This window comes from Sminthopsis crassicaudata, chromosome 1, assembly GCF_048593235.1.
Source record: "Sminthopsis crassicaudata isolate SCR6 chromosome 1, ASM4859323v1, whole genome shotgun sequence".
Lineage (NCBI taxonomy): Eukaryota > Metazoa > Chordata > Mammalia > Dasyuromorphia > Dasyuridae > Sminthopsis > Sminthopsis crassicaudata.
The window spans coordinates 495581300-495604140 of record NC_133617.1 but is presented as its reverse complement, the minus strand read 5'-3'; the positions used below and the strand labels follow the sequence as shown (position 1 = coordinate 495604140).

The following is a 22841-nucleotide window of genomic DNA, read 5'->3' as shown; positions in this document are numbered from 1 at the left end:
TAGAAAGGAATAAATCAATCTGAAAAGACTAGTTTCTTAAAGGGAGCACAACCCACATCTTCTAGAATTGTTAATGCATCAGCTAGGAGAGGTTGGGAATCAAAATAAATCAGTCTGAAAGGACTAGTTTCTTAAAGGGAGCACAACCCACATCAAGTTAAGTGAGCAAAATCAGGACCCTGAACAAATTGATGAGTTTGTTTGTATTTTCTAAATACAGTTGTTCTGTATTTTCTAAGCCAGTCTAAAGAGTTAAGAATATAACATTTTCTCAGTTCCCTTTTAAGGTTTATGGTGTAAACTGAGGCAGGAATACTTCAGCACTCTTTCCCAAAGGGAAGAAAACCAGCAGGAGACAGTTCCTGTAAAAGTGATTTTTCTTAAGCAGGTTCAAACATGCATGTGGAGCAGACAGTTAATGCTAAAACAGTTTGGAGAAAGCAGGAAGTAGTTTATATAATTTTCTAACAAAAGAGGCAGGAAATGAGCTGATCTGAAGAGGGAAAGGGGCGTGTTATGGGCTGAGAGTTCCAGGAAGGAAGGCAATGACTTCTTGGTACATTGAACAGTAAACAAGATAAACCGGATGAAGCAGGGAATCCAAGGCTCAACTACGGACAACAAGATGAATGGGATGTTCCAAGGAGTCCAAAGTTAGCGGATAACTCAAAGGCCATCCAATGCTTATTTGAGCTAAACTAGTTTCAGGGTCACTGATTCTGTACTTCCAGCCAAGTTTATTCTTGGTCATTGAAAAGGATTGTTGATTTGTCAAACCATTCTGTATTTCAATTGGTCAGTGAGATAATTGGGGAGTTCAAACAAATCAAGATAGTTAGTATATTCATTTTCAGAACTGTACGTTTAAAAAAATACCTTTTTTAAGTTCAAGAATAGAAGACAAGAGATATGCCAGCTGAAGAGCAGTAAAGATTGAAAGCAAAGTTAGCAGAGAAAGAGCTTCTTGTAGTACAGACATATCTGTAACATACTCCATTTCTCCATTCACTTCTTTCCCTAACAGAGTTCTACAAATCAGTGCCCACTGTCCTCCATAAATAATGAGCATGATCATGTAAGATCTGGACTATGATTCAGATTTATATATGGATTGAGGTGTTTTATTATTTCTACTTTTGCTTTAGTAAGCCTTTGTGTTGTTATTAATAATCTTGTCTTACTACTAAGTATAGTAAATAGTTATACGTAAGACAAACAAATCATCTCTGTAAACAGCTAGTTTTATATAAATAAAAGAGTTCTATATTGATGTTCAAGGTCTGTAATGGTAAGTGGGAATGTATTCCTTCCACAACAGGGTTAGCCTTAAATCCATGAGAGAGTTTGTTCTTAAGGCATGTCATTTTGGACCTTCTCTGGGAATCTAAACTTCCCAATGTGTGATGAGTTTAGGATGAACAAGTGAGACCACATAGTGAATTGAAGCACCTATATGCTTTTTGTAAAAAGTTCAAGATCCCATATAACTTGTATGGCTACCCTAAGCATACGTTATTTGAGGATTTCATAAAACAATATTTATGGGTCAGGTGGATGGGAAAATGGATAGAGCATTGATTCTGAAATCCAGAAAGTCCAAGTTAAAATTCAGACTCAGATACTTATTAGCTGTGTGACTCTGGGCAAGTCACTTAAACTTCAGTTTCCTGGGAGTCACCTAAACGGTTTCAGTTTCCTTATCTGTAAAATAATCCAAAGAAGGAAATGAAAAACCACTCCTTTATATTTGCTAAGAAAATCCCAAGGGGTCATGAAGAGTTGGTCACAACTGAAATGACTGAGCAAAATAATAACAACAATAACGTAAACACTAAAAAGAAAAGTCAAACAATATTTTCAGCTAGTTGATTCTGCTATGATCGTACTTCTGTTTTGACTCTAGCTGAGTCTTTTTTTTTTTTTAACCCATGTAATTACTTTTCTTTTTCAACTCAGCCTGGAATTGTAACAGCAGAGCACCTTTGCCTACTTTCACAGATTAGGGAGAAAACTATACCATCTGTGGGATGAAAGAGAAGCTTCATAAATAATCTCCTAAAGCTGAGATGAGTGGAAAAAGAAAGGAGAGAATGAGAAGGTCAATGTTGAAAACTATCTTTGTAAGTATCTGGAAAAATAAAAAGCTATTAAAAAAAAAAAAAAAAAAAAAACAAAGAATAGGGAGCCTCAGATCCCTCTAAGCCCTTTGGAGTAATACTCCCCCACCCACCTCCACACATAAATATTTTGAGCAAGTCATCCTAGATCATTACCCTTGCTTCATTTTCATCTCTTTCAAATTTTGACCCATAGAAAATTTGTTCAACTTCATATTAATCCATATTCATTCCTTCTGAAATGCCAAACCTAGATTATTCCTAAAACATCTACTTATTTAACTCTAATAATTATATTTCTTAATCACCATAAATTATATAATTATCTTGACTTTATCCAATTCCTGTTGCAAATCTTCCCCACCTCCCACCCCTAGTCCCATCCCAAGCCATCCATCCTACTTCTCCCTTTATTTTTCTCATACTCACACTTTATTTTTCCTCAATTCATATTTTACTATTAAAAAAATGCTTTTTATCATGAGCTCTTCTTCCTAGCAGTACATACACTTCAATCACCTCTACATTTCCTCTATTCTCTCTTTTGTTTGCTTCATGATCTGAGGAAGAAGTGATTTTTCATGCAAATACCAATTAGTGCTCTTAATCCTATCCCCTTCCAACTCCTCCAAGAGCTAACCTTGGAGGCACATTTCTTCAATATCCCTTCTCTCTCATTTTATATTTCTAATTACCTATTGCTTCCTTCCTTAGTGCTTACAAACATGTTTATATTACCTCTGTCCTAAAAAAAAATAAAAATAAAAATAAAAGAAAGAAAAAAAAGAAAAGAAAAAAAAATCATTTAATCCTAACATTGATTTAGTTTTGCTACATCTCTCCTCTAATCTCTCAACTTGTAAATAAATAAGTAAATAAACAAATAAATAAGCTATCTATACTGGTTGTCTATTTTTTCACCTTTCACTCATTGCTTTGAGTTCTCCCCTATTTATCCAACTTCTTCTCAATCTCTTCTGATCATCCAATCTCTGTGAGAATGTATCTCAGAGTTCTATTCTGATCTCTTTCTTTTTTTTTTCCTCTGTCTCTCTCTCTGTCTGTCTTTCTGTCTCTGTCTCTCTCTCTCTTCTCTTTCTCCTTCCCTTTCTCTCTCCCTCCCTCTCACTGATCTCAACAATTTTCTCAGGTTCTAATCTGTTCAGATTATTCCCAGATTTATATATCCAACCCCAGTCTTGCTCTTGAACTCTAATTCTATACCATCAACTGCCAAACAACTCCAACTGGATGTCTAACTTCCCTTTTTATTTTGAGGATACAAAATTAGATTGTGAGCATAGTACTGGCACATAAAAAAATATTTACTGATTATTAATTTTTAAACTTTTAAAAATTCTAATTCTTTAACATTCAAAATTTTTTTGAGTTTCAAATTTTCTCTTCCTCAGGTCCTTATTTACTGAAAATTCAAGCAATATGATAACAATTATATGTGAAGTAATGCAAAACATTTCTATATTAGCCATATGGCAAAATATCCCAAATAAACAAGAAAAATAAAATTAAAAAAATATGCTTCCATCTGAGTTAAAGGGCTCAGCAAATCTCTTTCTGGAGGTGGCTAGTATTTTTCATCCTGATTCCTCTGGAATTGTCTTGGATCATCATATAGATCAGAGGAGCTAAATTTTTCACAGTTGATCATCATTGCTGTTACTTATACAACATTCTGGTTCTGCTCACTACTTTGCATCAGTTCTTGTATGTCTTTCCAGATGTTTTTGAAACCATTTCCCTCTTCATTTCCTATAGCACAAGAATATCTTGTGACAATCAGTTACCACAATTTGTTTTGCCATTTCCCAAATAATGGGCTGCTATACATATTTGCATATATATAGGTCCTTTTCCTTTGATCTCTTTGGGATATAGAACATGAGGGTATGTATAATTTTATAGCCTCTGGGCACTGTTCCAAATTGTTCTCCAACATCAGTTCATAGCTTCTCCAACAGTGTATTAGTGTGGCTATTAAAAAAAAAAATTCTCCAATTACATGTAAAGATAGTTTTAATTTTTGTAAGATTTTGAGTTCCAAATAAAAACTCCATTCTTCCCTTTCCTTTCCCTCTTCAAGACATCAAGCAATCTGCTATATGTTATACATGTGGTATACCTATTTTTTCACATCTCTCCAGAATTTGTCAATTTCCTTTTCTATCCTATTAACTAAGTTAACAGTTGTGAGGTGATTGATTATTGATTGTGTTAACCAGCCTGGGATTGGCTTCTAACCTTTGGGTGGCCAGGCCAAACAGAGCATGCTAGAAACAAGAAAGTCAGGGATCAAACAGAAGTTCAATTAATTTCAAAGTAAGGAAAAAGCTTGCAAGTAGAAGTCCTCCTGAGGAGGAGAGCCATCATGCTGGCACATGATGCTAGGGCTCATATACATGAAAAACTACAAGTGGACTGGACTATCCATATATGGACATTGCAGGTGTTCCCTTGGGATGTTGTGGGAACAATTTCCAGGTTGTCTCATGTCTTAAGGCTTGTTGAAGTGAACCTTGTGGAATACAGACATGTTCTATTACTACTTTTTTTTTTTTTTTTTAAAGTAAGCTATTCCATTTAAATGCCTTTACTTTGATTCCTTTCTCCCACCCCCACTGGATTGAGAGTTCCTTGAGAGCAGAGATTATTTGTGTTTTGCCTTTTTTACATTCCCCCAGGCTTAACATAGCATAGTATCCTTGTACACCAGAAGCACTTAATAAATGTTAGCTAATTGACTTTTACCTAATGTGTCCTTTGCCTGACCGGTTACACACTGATAAGAGAAAAGACATAAGATATCTCTCCTTATTCTTTTAAAGAGGTGGATTATCCAAAAATATAGAATACACACACATACACGCATATTCACACGTGTATATAACTTCAAATTTTTTCAATATGTTGACTGTTTTTGCTTAATTTTTTTCCTTCTTTCTCTTTTTTAAAAAAATTTTTGGTAATAAGAGGCAGTTCTCTTGAAAGGGGAAAAGAAGAAATATAGGGGGAAATCTAAGTGATATAAAAATACAATATGTCAATAAAATTTATTATTAATCTTAAATAAATACTGATTAGGTGAAGTTGAAGTACAGTGCTAGATTACACATAGTACAAAAAGGGCCTTTATATATCTTAGAACGTCTAATCTCTAGAAAAGTTAATAAATATGAATTATTTAACCTGCTCCCTCACTTCCCCCCCACACACATAATTTCGTTCTCCAAGCTTAAGGCCCTAGATAGAAGGATGGGAATCAAAGTACTTCCATGTCTACTTTTGCTTCCTTCTCATGACTGTGAGGTGGAAATGATAACTGGCCACAGAGATGGTCAGAATTAAGAAAAAGAACATAAAGCCTTCCCAAACCTACATGAGCAAAAACTAGGAAGAAAATGGAATCATTTTACCAATTTCAGTATCCAAAGAATTCATCCCTGAATGGCCACTAATTGAGACTGTGTTAAGATGACTATACTTAATATTGTATTTCATGGGCTAAATAAGCTTTTAATAAAAATTTACTTTTGTAACACAATCCATCCAAAAATCAAAGAATTCAGTAAAGCAGAATTTAATTCTCTTCCATTCAACACCATAGGTAGAGCTATTACTGCTGACTTAAGCTTTTCCAATGAGTCTTTTCTTCTCATTATGTGGTTCAAGTAGTTAAGCTTCAGCTTCAATATTTGACCTTCCAAAAAGCAGTCTAAGTTAATTTCTTTAAGTATTAATATATTTGATCTTACTCAAAAAGACACTCCAAAAAATCTTCTCTAAGTCTACAATGCAAAAACATGAATTCTGCAGCTCTCAGCTTTCCTTGTAATCCAATTCCCATAGCCTTTCATTGTTATTGGAAAAATCATAGCTTTGACTGTATGGACCCTTATTGGTAGCAAGATAAAACTTCTGATTTTTAGCATGCTGTCCAGATTTGTCATAGCTTTTCTTCCAGAGAGCAAGGATCTTTTAATTTCCTGGCTTCTGTACTTGTCTGCAAAATGTGAGCCCAAAAATATAAAATTTCTTCTCCCTCTGTCAGGAAGTGATGAAACCAGGTGCCAAGATGATAATTTTTAGTTTCAATAGTTAAGTTTCAAGCCAGCTTCTATACTCTTCTTTTTTGCCCTCATCAAGAAGTTTCTTAATTCTTCATTTCTTGCCACAGAATAATATCATCTACATATTTGAGATTGGTGATATTTCTCCCAAACATAATTCTAGCTGTTAATTCATCCAACCTGCATTTTACATCATGGACTCTGAATATAGGTGGTACAATGGATAGAGTGTTGGGCCTGTAGTTAAGAAGACCGAGTTTCCTGGTTCAATTCTGTTCTTAGGAACTTATTAACTATGTAATCTTGGGCAAGTCCCAATTCTGTTTGCTTCAGTTTTCTCATCTGTAAAATGAGCAGGAAAAGGATATAGCAAACCACTCCAGAATTTTTATTAAGAAAGCCCCAAATAGAATCAAAAAGAGTTAGACACAACTAAATGACTGAAATGACAGAACAACAATAACTGAACAAAAATTAAATAACAATCTATCCTTGTATTCTTTTGATCTTAAACCAATCAGTTCAATTCTAACTAGTGCTTTGTGCTCCACATATAGTTTTCTCCGGAAACAAATAAAATTATTTGGTTCTCCCAAGTCTCTGAGGACTTGCTATATTTTCTGGCATTAATTAAGTTTAGTTAATGAAGCAAAGTAGATTTTTTTTTTCTGGAACTCCCTTGCTTTCTCCATAATCCAGCAAATGGTGGCAATTTGGTCTCTTATTCCTCTACTCCTATTGCTAGCTTTAAAAATGAATGCAATTGTCTGGTAAATTGAACATTTTTTGGCATTGCCAACTTCATTAAAATTGGGACATACCAGGCCACTGTTGAGTTTTTCAAGGTTACTGGAATATTGACTATAGTACTTTAACAGCATCACCTTCCAGAATTTAAATAGCTTAGCCAGAATTATGTCATTTCCACTATCCTTATTGTAAGCAATGTTTCCTAAAGCCCACTTGATTTCATTCTCCAGGATGTCTGACTGTAGAAAATTCATGATTATCAGTGATGTTCAGACCTATCTTGTCTAATTCTTCTATATATTCTTATCACCTCTTCTTAATCTCTTCCATTTATGTTGTCTCTACCACTTTTGTCTTTTATCATGCCTATTTGTGCATGAAACATTCCCTCGATATATCTAATTTTCTGGAAGACATCTCTCATCTTTCCCATTCCATTATTTTCTTCTATTTCACTGCATTGCTCATTTAGAAAATCTTCATACTTCTCTGTGTTATTCTCTAGAATTCTGCATTTCTTCTTTACCTCTTTGCTTTCCTTCTTTCCTCAACTATTTATACAACCTCATCCGACAGCCATTTTGGTTTCTCACTTTTCTTTTGGAGAGGGATGTTTTTTGTTACTGCCTTCTATATAACATTTCCAACCTCTACCATAGCTCTTCAGGTACGTCTACCAAATCTAAGCCCTTAAATCTATTCATCACTTTCACTTCATATTAATAAGAGATATTATTTAGATATACCTCTATAGTATGGTTTTTCTTTTTTCAATTTAAGTCTGAATTTCTCAATAACAAGCTCATGATCTGAGCCACAATCAATTCTAAATCTTGTTTTAATGGACTGTATAGAATTTCTCCACTCCTGGCTACAAAGTATATAATCAATTTGATTTCAATATTGATTATCTGGCGTTGTTTATGTATAGAATTGCTTTTGGGTTGCTGAAAAAAAGAGCTTACTAAGATAAGTGAGTTATCTTGACAAAATTCTATTAGTCTCTGCCCTGTTTCACTTTGTACTCTAAAGTCAAATTCGTCTGTTATGGCAATTATTTTTTGATTCCCTACTTTAGAATTCTAATCCCCTATGATGAATATAACAACTTTTTTGGGTGGTTTTTTTTTTCCTAGAATGTTATGTCTTCATCAAATTCATCAACTTTGACCTCTTCAGGATTAGTGGTTGGAGTATAGATTTGTATTACTGTGATATTGAATAATTTGTCTTGAATTCAAACAGATATCTATCATTTTATCATTTTTGAGATTATACCCCAATATTGCTTTTCTTTTTCTTTTGTTGACTTATAAGGGCTATTATTCCATTTCTTCTGAAGTATTCTTGTCCAGAATAGTAGATATAATGATCACTTGAATTAAATTCACCCACTCTCCTATCTACTTGAGTTCACTGATACCCAAGATATGAATGTTTAATCTTTCTACCTTCTATTTGACTACATTCCAGGTTCCTATGCAATATCAATCTTAACAGAATCAATCAGACTTTCCTTTTATCACCAAATATATTCGCAGCTAAGCTATCTTTCAGCTTTGGTCCAGACACTTTATTAGTATTGGAATTATTTGTAGCTGTCCTCTGCTCTTTTCCAGTAGCATGTTGGATGCCTTCAAAACTGGAGGACTTATCTCCTAATGTCATATCTTTTATCCTTTTAATTCTGTCCATGTAGTTTTCTTGGCAAAGAAACAAGAAAAGTTTATTTTTTTTCTTCTCCTGTGGATCACCTTTGTCAGAACTCTCCACTAGTACTTGTCCATCTTAACTAATGCTGAAGAGCATAGTTCATAGTTTCATTGAGCTATATGAGTCCTTCTGTCATGACAGGGCAGTGATCCATGAAAGGATGTAACAATGGGCATTTAAATAACCTGTGTGGACCTTTTTTCCTCTTTTAAAAAATGAAGGTTGTATTAGAAAACCTCTCTGGGACTTTCAACTCTGAGGTTATAATCCTGTAATTTTAAAACATAAATGCATATTCAAGAGTAAAGGAGAGGAAAAAAGATTTTTGGGGGGGGGGGGTTCAACTTGACTTTATCTGATTAATATTTATAGTGCCAACATTTTTACTTTTTTTAAGCTTACAAAATCTCGAATCAACAATTTAATGGCATAGCATATAATCATTCCTTGTAGCATCATATTTTATGCTCAATCTAGATGTGAGAATAGTAGCAACTTAGCAATGGACTTGAAAATATGGATTCCTTTTATTTTTGGACTATAGCTATATATATGGTCATCCTATTTGATTTGATGGGTTGGGTTTTTTTTCTGATTCCAACAGTTATACTAGTTGTAATGTACATATTTTATTTGTCTATAATTTGGTTGTTTCATCTTTATCTCATGCTTCTGAATTTTTCTATTACAGTACTTCAGTACATGTATTATTATTTTTAAATAAGCAAATGTACAAAATTGATCAAAAAACTCTGGAGTCCATTGGACTGGAACATAGGACTGAATCTACTAAAATAAACCACGAGGCAGAAATGTAAAGTCTAACATAAATGAGAGAGCCACAGACTCACTGTGAACCAGCCAAATAAGCTGATAAAAGGTTGGGTTGCAGTCAAAAGAGCAGAGCTTTCAGGAAGAAGACAATCCCACTTTACTTATCCTAATCCAAACATATTTAAGTGTTGAGTTCAACTAGTTTCCACTACAGTTTAAGAAGAACATTAATAACCTGAAGAATCTCCAGAGGACCAAGATGGTAAAGGATCATGAATCTTTGTGCCTTAAAAAATTATCATTAGAGTATTTTTGAACTTTGGGCTCTTTTTGTATCTCCAGGGCTTAGCACAATGCCTGGCACATAATAAATGTTTATTAAATGACTGATTTTAAAGGAATAGGGATGTTTCAAATGAAAAAACAGAAGAAGGATAGGAAAGGATAGCTGGTATTCCAGTATCTAAAGGGCTCTTTTGTGAAAAAGGAATTTTATTTGTTCTTGACTTTGGAGTCAATGACTTCATTTAGATGATGTAAGGAAAAATTCCAGTTGTCCTGTGTAACACTGAAATTCTGGATTAACTTAAGTAAAAGACTTATGTCTCTAGAATAAAATATTTTCCAAATCAATATTCTCAGTTACAAAACAAGTTAATGGGAAAATAGGATTTCATTTATAGAAATTAATTTTATAACATTTTCCAGGAATGTATTAAAAATGGGTGTACATTGTGTATATTTAACTAGTGGTTTAGAGGAACAACCAATCAAGAGTAATTATGTATTTAAAAAATATGGGAATTACCTTTTTTTTCAATATGTCACTGTCATAATTCAATAAAATCCAATAGCTCTTGATTATTTCTAAGATCAAATAGAAACTTCTCTGTTTGATATTTCAAACTCTTCATAACCTGGTCATAATCTACTAGTTCAGCTTTACTGAACATTTTATAGTCCAATCCAACTAATCCTCTTGTTGTTTATCATACTGACCATCATAGGATGATGGTGCCTTTTGCACCAGTTCTCTCCTATAGATGAAAAATACTCCCTCCTTTTCATCTCTTAGAATCACTTATTTCCACCTACGTTAAAGGCTTTCCACATCCCCTTAGCTCCTGGTAACCTTCCTCCTCTTTCTCCCATTCAATTAAAAAATAAAGTAAAATGAAACCACAGGTCCAGGCTCTATCCCAGTTGTAAAGTATATGTGTGTGTACATACAGCAACTAAGGGTAGAAATTGTTGTATTTTTATTTTGTAGTATCAGTTCTTAATTTAAACCCTATGTCAATAATCAAGTTTTATAGGAAAAAAAATACTAACAGTCTAACAATTCACAAAGTTCTCTTTCAGCTTATTTTGTCTTAACTTATTCACTTAACTTTGATTCTAATGGTCACATTTTGATGTAACCATATTTATTTAATAACTATTCAAGAAATCATTTAATTTCACTTTTTTGAAGGAAAATATTACTAATTTTCATTCAAATGCTTGTACTTGTTCAATCCACAAGAAGTAGAGTTTGGCTAAAGATCCTTTTCAAAATTATGCATACTTGGGAATACTTTGACAATTGTCAATTTCTGTTCAGAAAATAGAACTAAAAAGCAGCTGGATGATGGAGTGAATAGAGCACTGACCCCAAAATCAGGAAGAATCTGACTTCAAATTTGACCACTTAACACTTCCTATTTGAGTGAGACTAAGCAAGTCAATTAACCCCAATTGCCTCAAAAAAAAAAAAAAAAAAAAAAAAAAAAGAAAGAAAATAGAGCTAAGCTAATTAAAATAGTCATTAGTTTTACTTTGCCTAATAATTAATGAATTATAATCAATAGCATTAAAGCATTGAAGTACTGAGGCAGCTAAGCAGCGTAGCAGAGAGAGCAGATATTTACTAGCTTTGTGAATCCTTGGGCAAATCACTTAACTTGCTTGTCTCAGTTTCCTTAAATATAAAACAGATAATAAAAGCACCTATCTCCCAGGGTAGTTATGAGACTCAAATGAGATATTTTAAAATGCCAGATATATATTTTATTATGCAAATCATGTTAGAAAACTGCAATAACAATTCTTAGCTCCTAAACTTTAAAATAAAGTCAATAAGTTAATTAAAGGAGATGGCAAGAAAATCAACTTTATTTACAATAAAATAGGGAAGAAGTTGAAAATTTGTATCACTCTGTAGAAGACAAATATATTTCATAAAGATAATGTGTAAAAAAATAGGCAAATACTTAGTAAATGCTTTTCATGGCAGTAATATAGTGTGCTTTATTTTAACAGACATTTGTATTAAACATACGCCATCAGAATGACTGTTACATGCTTTTGTGATATTAAAATGGGCTAAATCTTTTGAAAAGTGATTACTTTTTTTTTTTTTACAATTATACTAGTTTATTACTACTTACAAAGGATAATGATGGAGGTTTGTTTTACATTTATTATTTTCAAGATCCCCCATTAGTATATTTCCTATTTATGCTCATTCAGATAGAATGTTTGAAATAACTGAAAAACATATTTATTTGGTAGGATTTAGAAGGTCAATAGTAAAAAACCAAAACAAAACAAAAACAACAATATCATCAACAATAACAAAACATGCTATGCACACCAAGAAAAAGGAAATAAATTCAGGAAAGCATTTCCCTTCTATAGACAAGTTCTTTGGGGAAAGGGAAATCAAAGTTAACATATAAAGGGACTAAGATGCATGTGCAGAGAACACACATGACAAACACTAAGAGTTTGCAGAATGATACCTCTCCCATCCAAGAATACAAATGAAATTAGTCTGATATCAAATCTCTCTCTCCCATCTTGATATCTTATTTTTCACTGGCCCCTCTTATCCAGTGTCATGGTCAATGGAGGGAACAAGAAAAGTGGAAACTATCATCTTCTTTAGAGTGATGCCTACCATTCCACTTGTTCAGAAAAGTGGTTACTACTTCTAACAACAGCTTACTTAAATTATTGTTTATCTATATGGCTTATATCCAAATTCTGCAACATTACAAAAGGGTTTATTGCTTTTGAATTACTAACCAATTTTCAAAGTGTTGTAGAAGATAAGCACCATCTCAGACACTTAACACTTCCTAGCTGTGTGATCCTGGGCAAGTCACTTAACCCCAGCCTCAGGGGAAAAAAAAAAAAAAAAGAAGATAAGCACCATCAAGCAATTTTTAAAAAGTTATTAGGAAATTCAGTGTTATTCATATTTCTTTCACAAAATTGTTTCATTAGATCAGAGCCCTGTTTCTAACATGACAAAATAGCATACACATGTGTATACAGACATACATACATACATATATGTAGTTTGAAAAGTTAACACTAGAAAATTTGAGTCTGGAAAAATGTCCATGTTTCTGGATCAGATACTCAGATAACTCAGATACTCAAAATCAATAACTTTCTGCATGCTGAAAAAGCGTACTTCCTACTTCTGTGGCTAAAAAATTATTGATTTTGTTTATATATCTGTTCAACCAATACAGTATATGAAAGCTTCTTAAAGTGTTGGTTGCAATCCCATGTGAAGTCAAATAACTGAATACAAGAGTCACAAAATTATCATTTATCATCAGTAAGTGTTTAATTTGTATATCTATTTGAATGTTGGAGGGGATGTGAGGAAACTAGAACACTGATGCACTGTTGGTGGAGTTGTGAATGGATCCAACCATTCTGGAGAGCAATTTGGAATTATGCTTAAAAAGTTGTCAAACTGTGCATACCCTTTGATCCAGCAGTGTTACTACTGGGCTTATATCCCAAAGAGATATTAAAGAAGGGAAAGGGTGTGCAAAAATGTATGTAGCAGCCCTTTTTTAGTGGCAAGAAACTGAAAATTGATTGGATGTCCATCAATTGGAGAATGGCTGAAAAAATGTGGCATATGAGTGTTACAGAATGTTATTGTTCTGTAAGAAATGACCAGCAAGGGGGCAGCTAGGTGGCGCAGTGGTTAGAGACCCGGCCCTGAATTCAAGAGGACCAGAGTTCAAATCTGGTCTCAGACACTTAACACTTCTTAGCTGTGAGACCGTGGGCAAGTCACTTAACCCTAGCCTCAGGAAAAAAAAAAAAAATGACCAGCAGAATGAATACAGAGAGACTTACATGAACTGATGCTAAGTGAAATGAGAAGAATGAGATCATTATACACTTCAACAACAATACTATATGAGGACCAATTCTGATGGAAGTGGATATCTTCAACAATGAGAGGATCCAAATCAATTCCAATTGATCAGTAATGAACAGAACCAGTGAAAGAACACTGGGAAATGAGTGTGGACCACAACATAGCATTTACACTCTTTCTGTTATTGTTTGCTTGCATTTTTGTTTTTCTTATTTTGTTTTTACCTTCTTCCTAAATCCGATTTTTCTTGTGTAGCAAGATAACTGTATAAATATGTATACATATATTATATTTAACATATACTTTAACATATTTAACATGTATGGGACTACCTGCCATCTAGGGAAGGGAGTGGAGGAGGAAGGGAAAAGTTGGAACAGAAATTTTTGCAAGGGTTAATGTTAAAAAAATTACCCATGCATATGTTTTGTCAATAAAAAGCTATAATAAAAAAAAATTGTTTACCTACTTAATATATATACCTATACTTCCAAAGTAGAATAAACATTTCTGCACCAAAAAGGGGTCACAAATGGAAAAAGTTTAAGAAGCCCTATAGTAGGCCATAGAGTGTTTCTTCTTAATGTCAAGTCAAGGTTTTCTCTTTTCCTTAAACCTTTAAAAGGAGAAAGTATTTCCTACCCAAGGAAACCTATTGTATTCGAATTAAGAGTATCTCTACTAGATAGGGTAATTCATCTTCTATTTAGTCACAATAGCCCGAGGGACAAGATGTTCTCAAATGTTGCTACTAAAGAAAGGGTTAATTTAATAAGCTATCTCACTAGTGACTAGCTGCTCTTTTTAAAGCAGCAATAGCACCTATTAGATTTGAATCCTAAATACTTTTAATGATATCTGACTAGATGTTTCAAAACTTAAAGAGGAAAAAAGGCATGTATTTCGACTCACATAAACCTAATGAAATAGAAAAAAATATTAGTTTTAGAGGACAATAAATAAATCTGGAAAGGACCTTAGAGAATCTTATCATCAAATTCTCTCATTTTTAAGATAAGGAACCAAATCCTGGAGAAGTTAAAGGAATTCTCTAAAGATCTGAAGGAGAATGCTAATGAGGTGGGATTTGCACCTGGGTCCTTCACACCAAATTCGCTGCTCCTCCTATCATTACGCTACAGCGTACTTCCTACTTCTGTGAGCACGCCACTTCACCTCTCTAGGTCTCAGTTTTCTCATTTGTAAAAGGGGTGAGGGAGGGTATTGAAGTAAATTCTTTTCAAGGTCCCTGGCAATTCTAAATCCTATTATATCCCACATTATACTTGATCTGGGATAGACCAAGTACCATATCTTTTCTAAATTTTGCATCTCATACAATGTCCAAGACAGCCCGGTATGTCCAGCACATAAAGAGCAATAAGCATTTGCTGAACTCTTTAAAAGCTATTAACAAGCACTATTGTAAGACACATGAAGAATAAATTAAATGCAGGAGTTTACAATTGACATCCATTAGGATTCATCAATATTAATGAGATAATATGTTTGGGTTTTATTTGTTTTAATAGTATGGTAGTTGCCTTTCAATGACCTACAACAGAAGCGAAGTTTTGTTTCTCTTAAAACACAAACGGGGAAACCAGCCCGGGAGCAGCATTTAACTTAACTTGATACAAAAACTTGCGACACAGAACCTCTTATTTTATAGAAGAAACAGAAACTCAGAGTCTAAGGTCACACATAGTAACTATTAGAGGTGGGTGGGTGAGTAAAATTAGATTACTTGATGAAAGATTAATATTTTGTATGTACAATACTTAGGGTTACCACTCCTGCATCCCAGGCAACTAACAACAATCCAGTGTGGATTACTGAGAATGAAGTAGCAGGTCACACAATAAACTCACGGAGAAAAAAAAAGCTATGACAAATAGTTCAGAAGTCGTGCCCTCGACATATATATGCCATGTGATGCATGCAAATATGTACCCGCGATTCTGTTCCTTTGGGGGAGGCGTGCGTGTTTAGACTATAAGATGCCATTCGTATTTTTCTTGGGGCTACCAGAAGATGGTTGCTAATGACCGGTAATCCAATGTTTGCACCATCATTTGTTTTTTCTATTTTAGAAACGAAATTCAAAATTAAATCTTTTTTGACATGATCATCCGAAGGCTGTGAAGAATATCCCCCACAACAGCGTTTATCCAACTAGTATTTACCACCACCCACTCACCCTTCTATGGCTCCATACTAGACAAAGCCCTTTGAGGACAAGTGTCCGGGGTAACTCGAATGTAAACAAAACCAGTTCTGCTTACCTTGATCCCTTGCTGTTGGGTAGTGAGAATTAACTTTGACTCATCCAAGAGTAAAACTTCGCAATAAAATTCTTCCTGGACTGCACAGAAACAGCCCATGTTTGCTTTTGACGTCTGCTGGAGGAAATCAAGAAAACAGAGGCAAGCTTCCGAATCACCCCCTCCCTACAAGGCTCTGATCTGTATTGTCCAAGTGCCAAGGACAGAAAAGGGGGCAAGTAGCTCATAGAGGATCTTCTGGTCTACAGTGCACGAAAGGCCCCAACCACTGGTCCTCCCCTCTTTAGGAGTCAAAAGTCAACCCGGGATTCAGAAGCTTCGGCTGAATTCGACAGGCTATCCCCGCATATTCAGTGGCTCCGGCAGCTCTTTGCTGAAGTCCGGTGAGGAGGAGGAGGGGCGTGGGGGAGCGGTGAGAAAAGCCTCTCTTGCAACCCTAAGAAAAAAAAATGTCTCATAGCAATTGGAGAGGAGGAACGACAAGTGGCGGAGCCCCTCGCTGCCCTTTCTCTTCGTCCTCCGACTCCCAGGACGGACAGCTAGATCTGATCCACCTGGCCCAAGTGAGTGAGTCCACTAACAAGGCTTGGGCTCCTCCTCTCCCTCTCATTATCTCCGGCGGCCGGTGCTCCGGCTCCGGGTTTCCGCCCCGCCCAGCGGCGGCCCAGCTGCCAGGGTGGGTTCACCTCACACTTAGGGACCGAGAATAGAGGGCGGGAACTGGAGGCCCGTATTTCTTTTGTGTAGGGGACACTAGGGTCGGCCTTTCAGCCAGAAAAGGGAGGTGGCCGAAGCTGCGGAAGAGGGAAGTAGCAGTGGCGAGAACAAGGGGGAGTGCGGTTGGCCCAGCTCAGGTGTGCCGAGGGGCTGGTCGGAGCAGGCTTCCAGGTGACTGGCCTGGGGAGGGCTTGTCAGAACCAAAGGGCAGGGGGAGCTACACTGGTTGTCGGAGGAGCTCAAGTGCATGGCCATGTATGTGCCAACCAGGCTGGAGAAAACCTCCGGGTCGCTCCGTCCGCCACAGATCGCGGACCTGGACACCGGGAGGAGGAAAGCGGCTTCTGAAAGACCTGCGGCCGCTCGACTGCAGCTGTGGAGAACTCCTTCCGCCTTTCTCAGCTTCTCCCGGGGCTATCCCGAGAGCTGAAGGCGCGGGGAGACCAGCCCGGGAGAGCACCAGAGGCTTGCGGCAGTTCCTGGGGAAAGTTGTCTCTCAAGCGAGATAGGGACGATCCCTTCTGAGCCTTTCCACTGGGAAGATCAGCTCCGGCTCTGAGTCCCGGGTCGGTCCCAGAGGCCCTGGCTGGGAACAGAAGACAAAGAGTGAACGAGTAGCCGCGAGCCAAAGGGCTAGTCCGCAGCTGAGAGCGATGAGTCAGTGGGTCTTGTCCCATCTAAACCTGTGGTCTAGTTTGGTTCCAGGACGGGTCACTTGGTCAATTGTAACCGCTCCCAGACCTTGAAGGCTGGAGAAGCACAGAGACAGGGTCACAGTGAATAAAGCGCAGCACTCCACGCCCTATCTGCCTTCAGCAACAATCCTGGACCCGTGGGCACACTAGCTCTGAGGCAGCAGTGACCCCTGGTGGGTCCGGGTAACCGGGTCTAGATGGAACAGGTGCAATTTACTGATTCAGACAGACATGTTGGAAGCAAGTTAACAAATAATCCAAGCTGTATAGGAGGAATGAATCAGGTGAGGAAGGGAATTCAAAAAATGTGCCTTCTAATATTTCCTTAGTTAAATAGTGCCAATTTAGCTAAATGTGTGATCTGGAACGTAATGGAATTAAATAAAAGAATAATAATGGAAGCTTTTGCCATTTTTAGTAGTTACTTGCAACAGAGTTTATCCAAAAAAGGCCTAATCTTTGTTTAGGAACATTTGACCGATAAAATTGAAAATAATCCTAAAAAAGAATTATAAAACTTCAGATTTTTGCTTAGTCTATCTGGAAATTGCCGCCATATTCAGTCACTTAACTCGTGAGAATTTCCAGTAGATTTTAAATTTATAAGCAAAACTTAGATCCAGCAACTCTAATGCATAAATAGGTACTATGAATGAGACTTGTTCGTATTTTTATGCCTTTAGACTGTAAGTTTTGATTTTACTTTTAATATTGTTTTTCTGTTACAAAGTACTGTCTAATTATATGAGTCATATCAAAACCTTATATAATAATTATGTAAAATTTCTCTAGGTTAAAAGTTCTTATCTTTTTAAGTATGCTTTCAAGGTAGTGTGTTTTATTTATATTTTTTTATTATTTATTATTTTTATTTATATTATTTTATTTATTTTATACCTTAAATTTCTATAATTTCTTCATTTTCAGGGGAAAGAGTGGAGGAAATACAGTTGCAGAATTTTCATGTTAAGTTGCTTCTCAGAGGAAGTAATAACTTGTAATAGACAATTTATGTCATTGAAGAAAATTTAATGAGCAGCATTGTTTTCTTTTTTTTTTTTTTTTTTTTTTTTATTATTATTATTATTTTTTTTTTTTATCCCTTGTATTCATTTTTCCAAATTACCCCCCCTCCCTTATTCCCTCCCCCCGACGACAGGCAATACCATACATTTTACATGTGTTACAATATAGTCTAAGTACAATACATGTGTGTGAATATCATTTTCTTGTTGCACAATAAACATTAGAATCCGAAGGTACATGCAACCTGGGCAGACAGATATTAGTGCTAACAATTTACATTCCCCTCCCAGTGTTTCTTCTCTGGGTGTATCTACCTCTGTCCATCATTGATCAACTGGAAGTGAGTTGGATCTTCTTTATGTTGAAGATTTCCACTTCCATCAGAATACATCCTCATACAGTATCGTTGTTGAAGTATACAGTGATCTTCTGGTTCTGCTCATTTCACTCAGCATCAGTTGATTTAAGTCTCTCCAACCCTCTCTGTATTCCTCCTGCTGGTCATTTCTTACTGAGCAATAATATTCCATAACTTTCATATACCACAATTTACCCAACCATTCTCCAACTGATGGACATCCATTCATCTTCCAGTTTCTAGCTACAACAAAAAGAGCTGCCACAAACATTTTGGCACATATATGTCTCTTTCCGCTCTTTAGTATTTCTTTGGGATATAATCCCAGTAGTAGCGCGAGCAGCATTGTTTTCAATGACTATAGCAAATTAAAGAGAGTAAACAATTAAGAAAGGCATATTGGTTAGGTCAAAGATTGAGTTTCTTCCTAGTGAGTTAATTGGATATAGTTTTCTCTTTCCTAAATAATTCAATAGAGAAAATACAGTGGAGGAAAACCATTGCAAAACAGAGAAAGAAATCAAGAAAAAATAAAAATAAACCATCTTCTTTCAGGAGAGAAAAAACTCATTTTAAAAATCTCAGTATATTTTGTTTTATTTAGCAGTTTCATTTATATAAAACTAATCCTTATTATTTAATATAGTACATAGAAAATTAAATTAAGGCAATTTAAAATCTAAGAGAGCAATGTTAAAGTGATGAAAAGCGATATAGCCTTGGTCATGACGAAAATGTTATTAATATGGGAAAAACTCATTTTCAACATGTATAATGTATCCTTACCTATTATGTTCTGATCTTTAATATTGAACAAAAAACTTCTCTGATTAAGATGACAGTTTATGACAGTAACCACCCATACTTTCTTCAAGATATAACTCATGTAGACAAGCATGTTTATTTGAATCTCTTCTTCATTCCAATTGGTAGGAACCTCTCCACCAACCAAATTGTACTTACTTTGTTTAAAAACACATATACGTTTTGTATCTATTTGCCTAAAATTATGCATATATAATTTGCATGTATGTATACTTGTTTTCTCCTCAATAATATGTAAATTCCTTATGAGTAGAGCTTATTTCCTCTTTTTTGAATTTCTATCCTCAATACATAGTAGGGTACCTGGTCTATAATAGAAATTCTTGTTCATTAACTTTAATTTGATTTATTTAAAACTTGTCACTCAACATAATGATATAATTTATATCATAAATCCATTATACTATAAATCTTTTTAAATTTTGGCATTAGAACAAAACCTGGTATACTTTGCCATCTATTAGCAAATTAAAAACTGTACATGATTATAAGATTATATATTTTCTTCATCAATGGAGACAACACATTTGGTATCTAACATAATGGTTTCTGCTATGCTATGTCAAAAGTAGAAGTGACAAAGAAAAAAAGTTTAAAAGAACAATTTGACAATACATTTTTAACTGCATTGTTTTTGTTTGTACAAAACTTTTAAAATTTTATATAATCAAAATGATCTATTTTTACATTTTGTAATGCTTTCTATATGTTATCTGGTCTTAAATTCTTCCCTTACCCAGAAATATGACAAATAAACTATTCCATGCTCTCTTAATTTGCTTATGGTATCACACTTTTTATGTAAATCATGTACCAATTATATATATATATATATATATATATATATATATATATATATATATATAAAACATCACCTTCAAAGAGTACCAGCTGTTTTCTCCTTGTATATTCTAAATCCTTTAATTTTTTTGTCATTTATTTCTATAACTAACATTTCTAGTACAATATTAAAGAATAGAGGTGATAATGGTGATAATGAAGTATCCTTGATTTATCTCTGATTGTTCTGGGAAGGCTTCTAACTTATACCCTTAACAGATAATTCTTGCTGATGGTTTTAGATAAATATTACTTTTTCATTTTAAGATAAGCTCCATTCATTCCTATGTTCTGTAGTATTTTTATCATGAACAGTGCTGTGTTTTGTCAAAGGCTTTTTCTGAATCTGTTGAGATAATCATGATTTCTGTGGGTTTTGTTATTGATAAAATTGATACATTTATTTATTTAGACAATGAATTTAATTAATTAATTTAATTAGACAGATGAATTTACCTATTTATTTAGACAATAAAGTGATAAATTGTCTAAAGTTATATACTCTTCTGTTTAGATCATTTAAGGAGGTGCTTTTGTTTAATGTAACCAATGTGCTCTAAATTTTGAAAAATCTTGCTTTGTTTATCATAGCAATGAGGTCCTAAGCTTCTCTGTGGATGTTAGCACTGATACAATTATAATATTCCCTGAAGCAAGTAGGGAAGAGCATCAGGATCCTTCTCTGCTTTAAGAAAGCCTTTTATTCAAATACAGTTTTGATTACCCCAGATGACAGTCTTTGGAACAACCCCCAAGATTATTGTATTCAATCAACAGCCAAATTGTGATATAACCCTCCCAGATTAAATTTCTCCCATAAATCTGCCCATGGCCTATGTGGTCTTTGCTAAAATCCCTTTTTAGCCTGCTGTGGTGTCCTGCTTCATGGTATCTTTCTTTTCACTCCCTCTACCTTTCTCCTTTCCTTCCATGGTGTTTTTCTCTTTGTTATAGCTAAGCAACTCTTTTAGGATGCTAAATCCCTTTTAGGATTAGTCCACAAATCGATGTTGTAATCCTCTTCCCTTGCTAACCCCATTTGGGGTTAGTCTGCTGAATTCTATGGATTTTGCCTGTCACTCAATGGTGTATTCTTAGCTCATGGCATATTCCCTTTCTCCTGGTTAATTGTGTGTTCCACCAGGTAACTTGTCTTTTCCATTGTTAATTGTTAAAACCTTTTTTCTTTTTTTCTGCTAATGATAATTTTCTTTCTAATGGTCTCCTAAATCTGTTTCATATTTACAACTCTCGATGTCTACTTTAACCTCTTCATTTTGTCCATAGTCTCTTTCGATAAATAAAGGTACCTATTTGCTAAAGAGAATGCCATAGTGAAATCATTACAAGTGCTTTTTGCTTTGAGCCTCACTTTATCAGTGATTGCTTTCTCAAATTAATTATCTCAGAGCAGAATTCATTCATTTATTCAGTAGACATATATTGAATGCATTAAGAGAGTATGCAAACTCAGGCCTAAAAGAAACAAATAAAAACAAAGACATTTATTTTTAAGTTTTCCCAGGATATTTAAAAATCAGGATCTTATTTATCTTGCCTATTGATTTATAACTTGTGATAGTAAAGGCAGGGTTTCCCTCATCAACAGGAGGTTGGCTGTGGTCCTGCTGTTTACCTAAGATTAATTCTCCTATTTACTAAATATAATAATGCATTCACAATTTTATCAAAAATTAAGTCTAATGACATGAATTTCTTTACCAGTTTGGTTCATCCATTTAAAATGAACTTTTAAAAACAAGATTTCTTATACTCTAAGAGATTGGTAAAGAAGAGTACTTATTATTATTTAAAAAAAAAAAAAAACTTTTTACAAAAAAAAAAAAAAAAAAGTATTTTCTTTTCCATTAGTGTGAAGGAAAATATAAAAGTGTTTCTAAAGCTTTTTCCTCCCTACTAATAATAAAGAATTCTTTCTAAAACTTTTTTTTTTCTAACTAATATGGAGCATAACTTTTCTTAACAAGCTTGTTCTTCAAATTGGAGGCTTCTCTTAGACTCAGAAGGATGTGGTTCTGAACTGAGGAGAGTCTAACTCTCCAAAGAACTCCTTTTTTAGGAAGTCCCTTGGTGTGAAATCTTCACCAGAGAGTTGTCAAGGAAACTGACTTTAGGAGATTAGATTACTTACACTTATTGGAGAGGGGAATTTACTTAATTTTTGGTCAACCGCTTTTTTCTAGTTGCTAGGGAATTTAGCCTCTTAAAAAAAAAAGTCATAGTTTTATTATTATTTTATTCTACAAAGATATAGGACTTATTCTAAATTATTTATTACTATGATAAGTAAAGATATAATTCTAACTTTAAATTGTCTGCCACTAAATCATAAGGAAAGATATATCATCAATTTTTAAATTTAATCTCTTAAATATTATTTAGATTAAAGGGAATGCTTGCATTGGCTTATCTTAGCTATTACAACTAGCTTTTTCCAAAGAAGAAGACATTCCTTTAAGAT

The 22841-nt window shown here is 34.6% G+C and overlaps 1 protein-coding gene across 1 annotated transcript in view; it reads right to left on the bottom strand.

Annotated features, from left to right (window-relative positions):
* Nucleotides 1–16475, bottom strand: part of LOC141550617 (band 4.1-like protein 4A) — a 165206-nt gene extending 148731 nt beyond the window's left edge. Inside the window, exon 1 of the mRNA XM_074281445.1 lies at nucleotides 15899–16475. Coding sequence (XP_074137546.1) covers nucleotides 15899–15997 — 99 coding nt within the window. The 5' untranslated portion in view covers nucleotides 15998–16475. The remainder of the gene's footprint in view (nucleotides 1–15898) is intronic.
* Between the last annotated feature and the right edge of the window lie 6366 nt (nucleotides 16476–22841).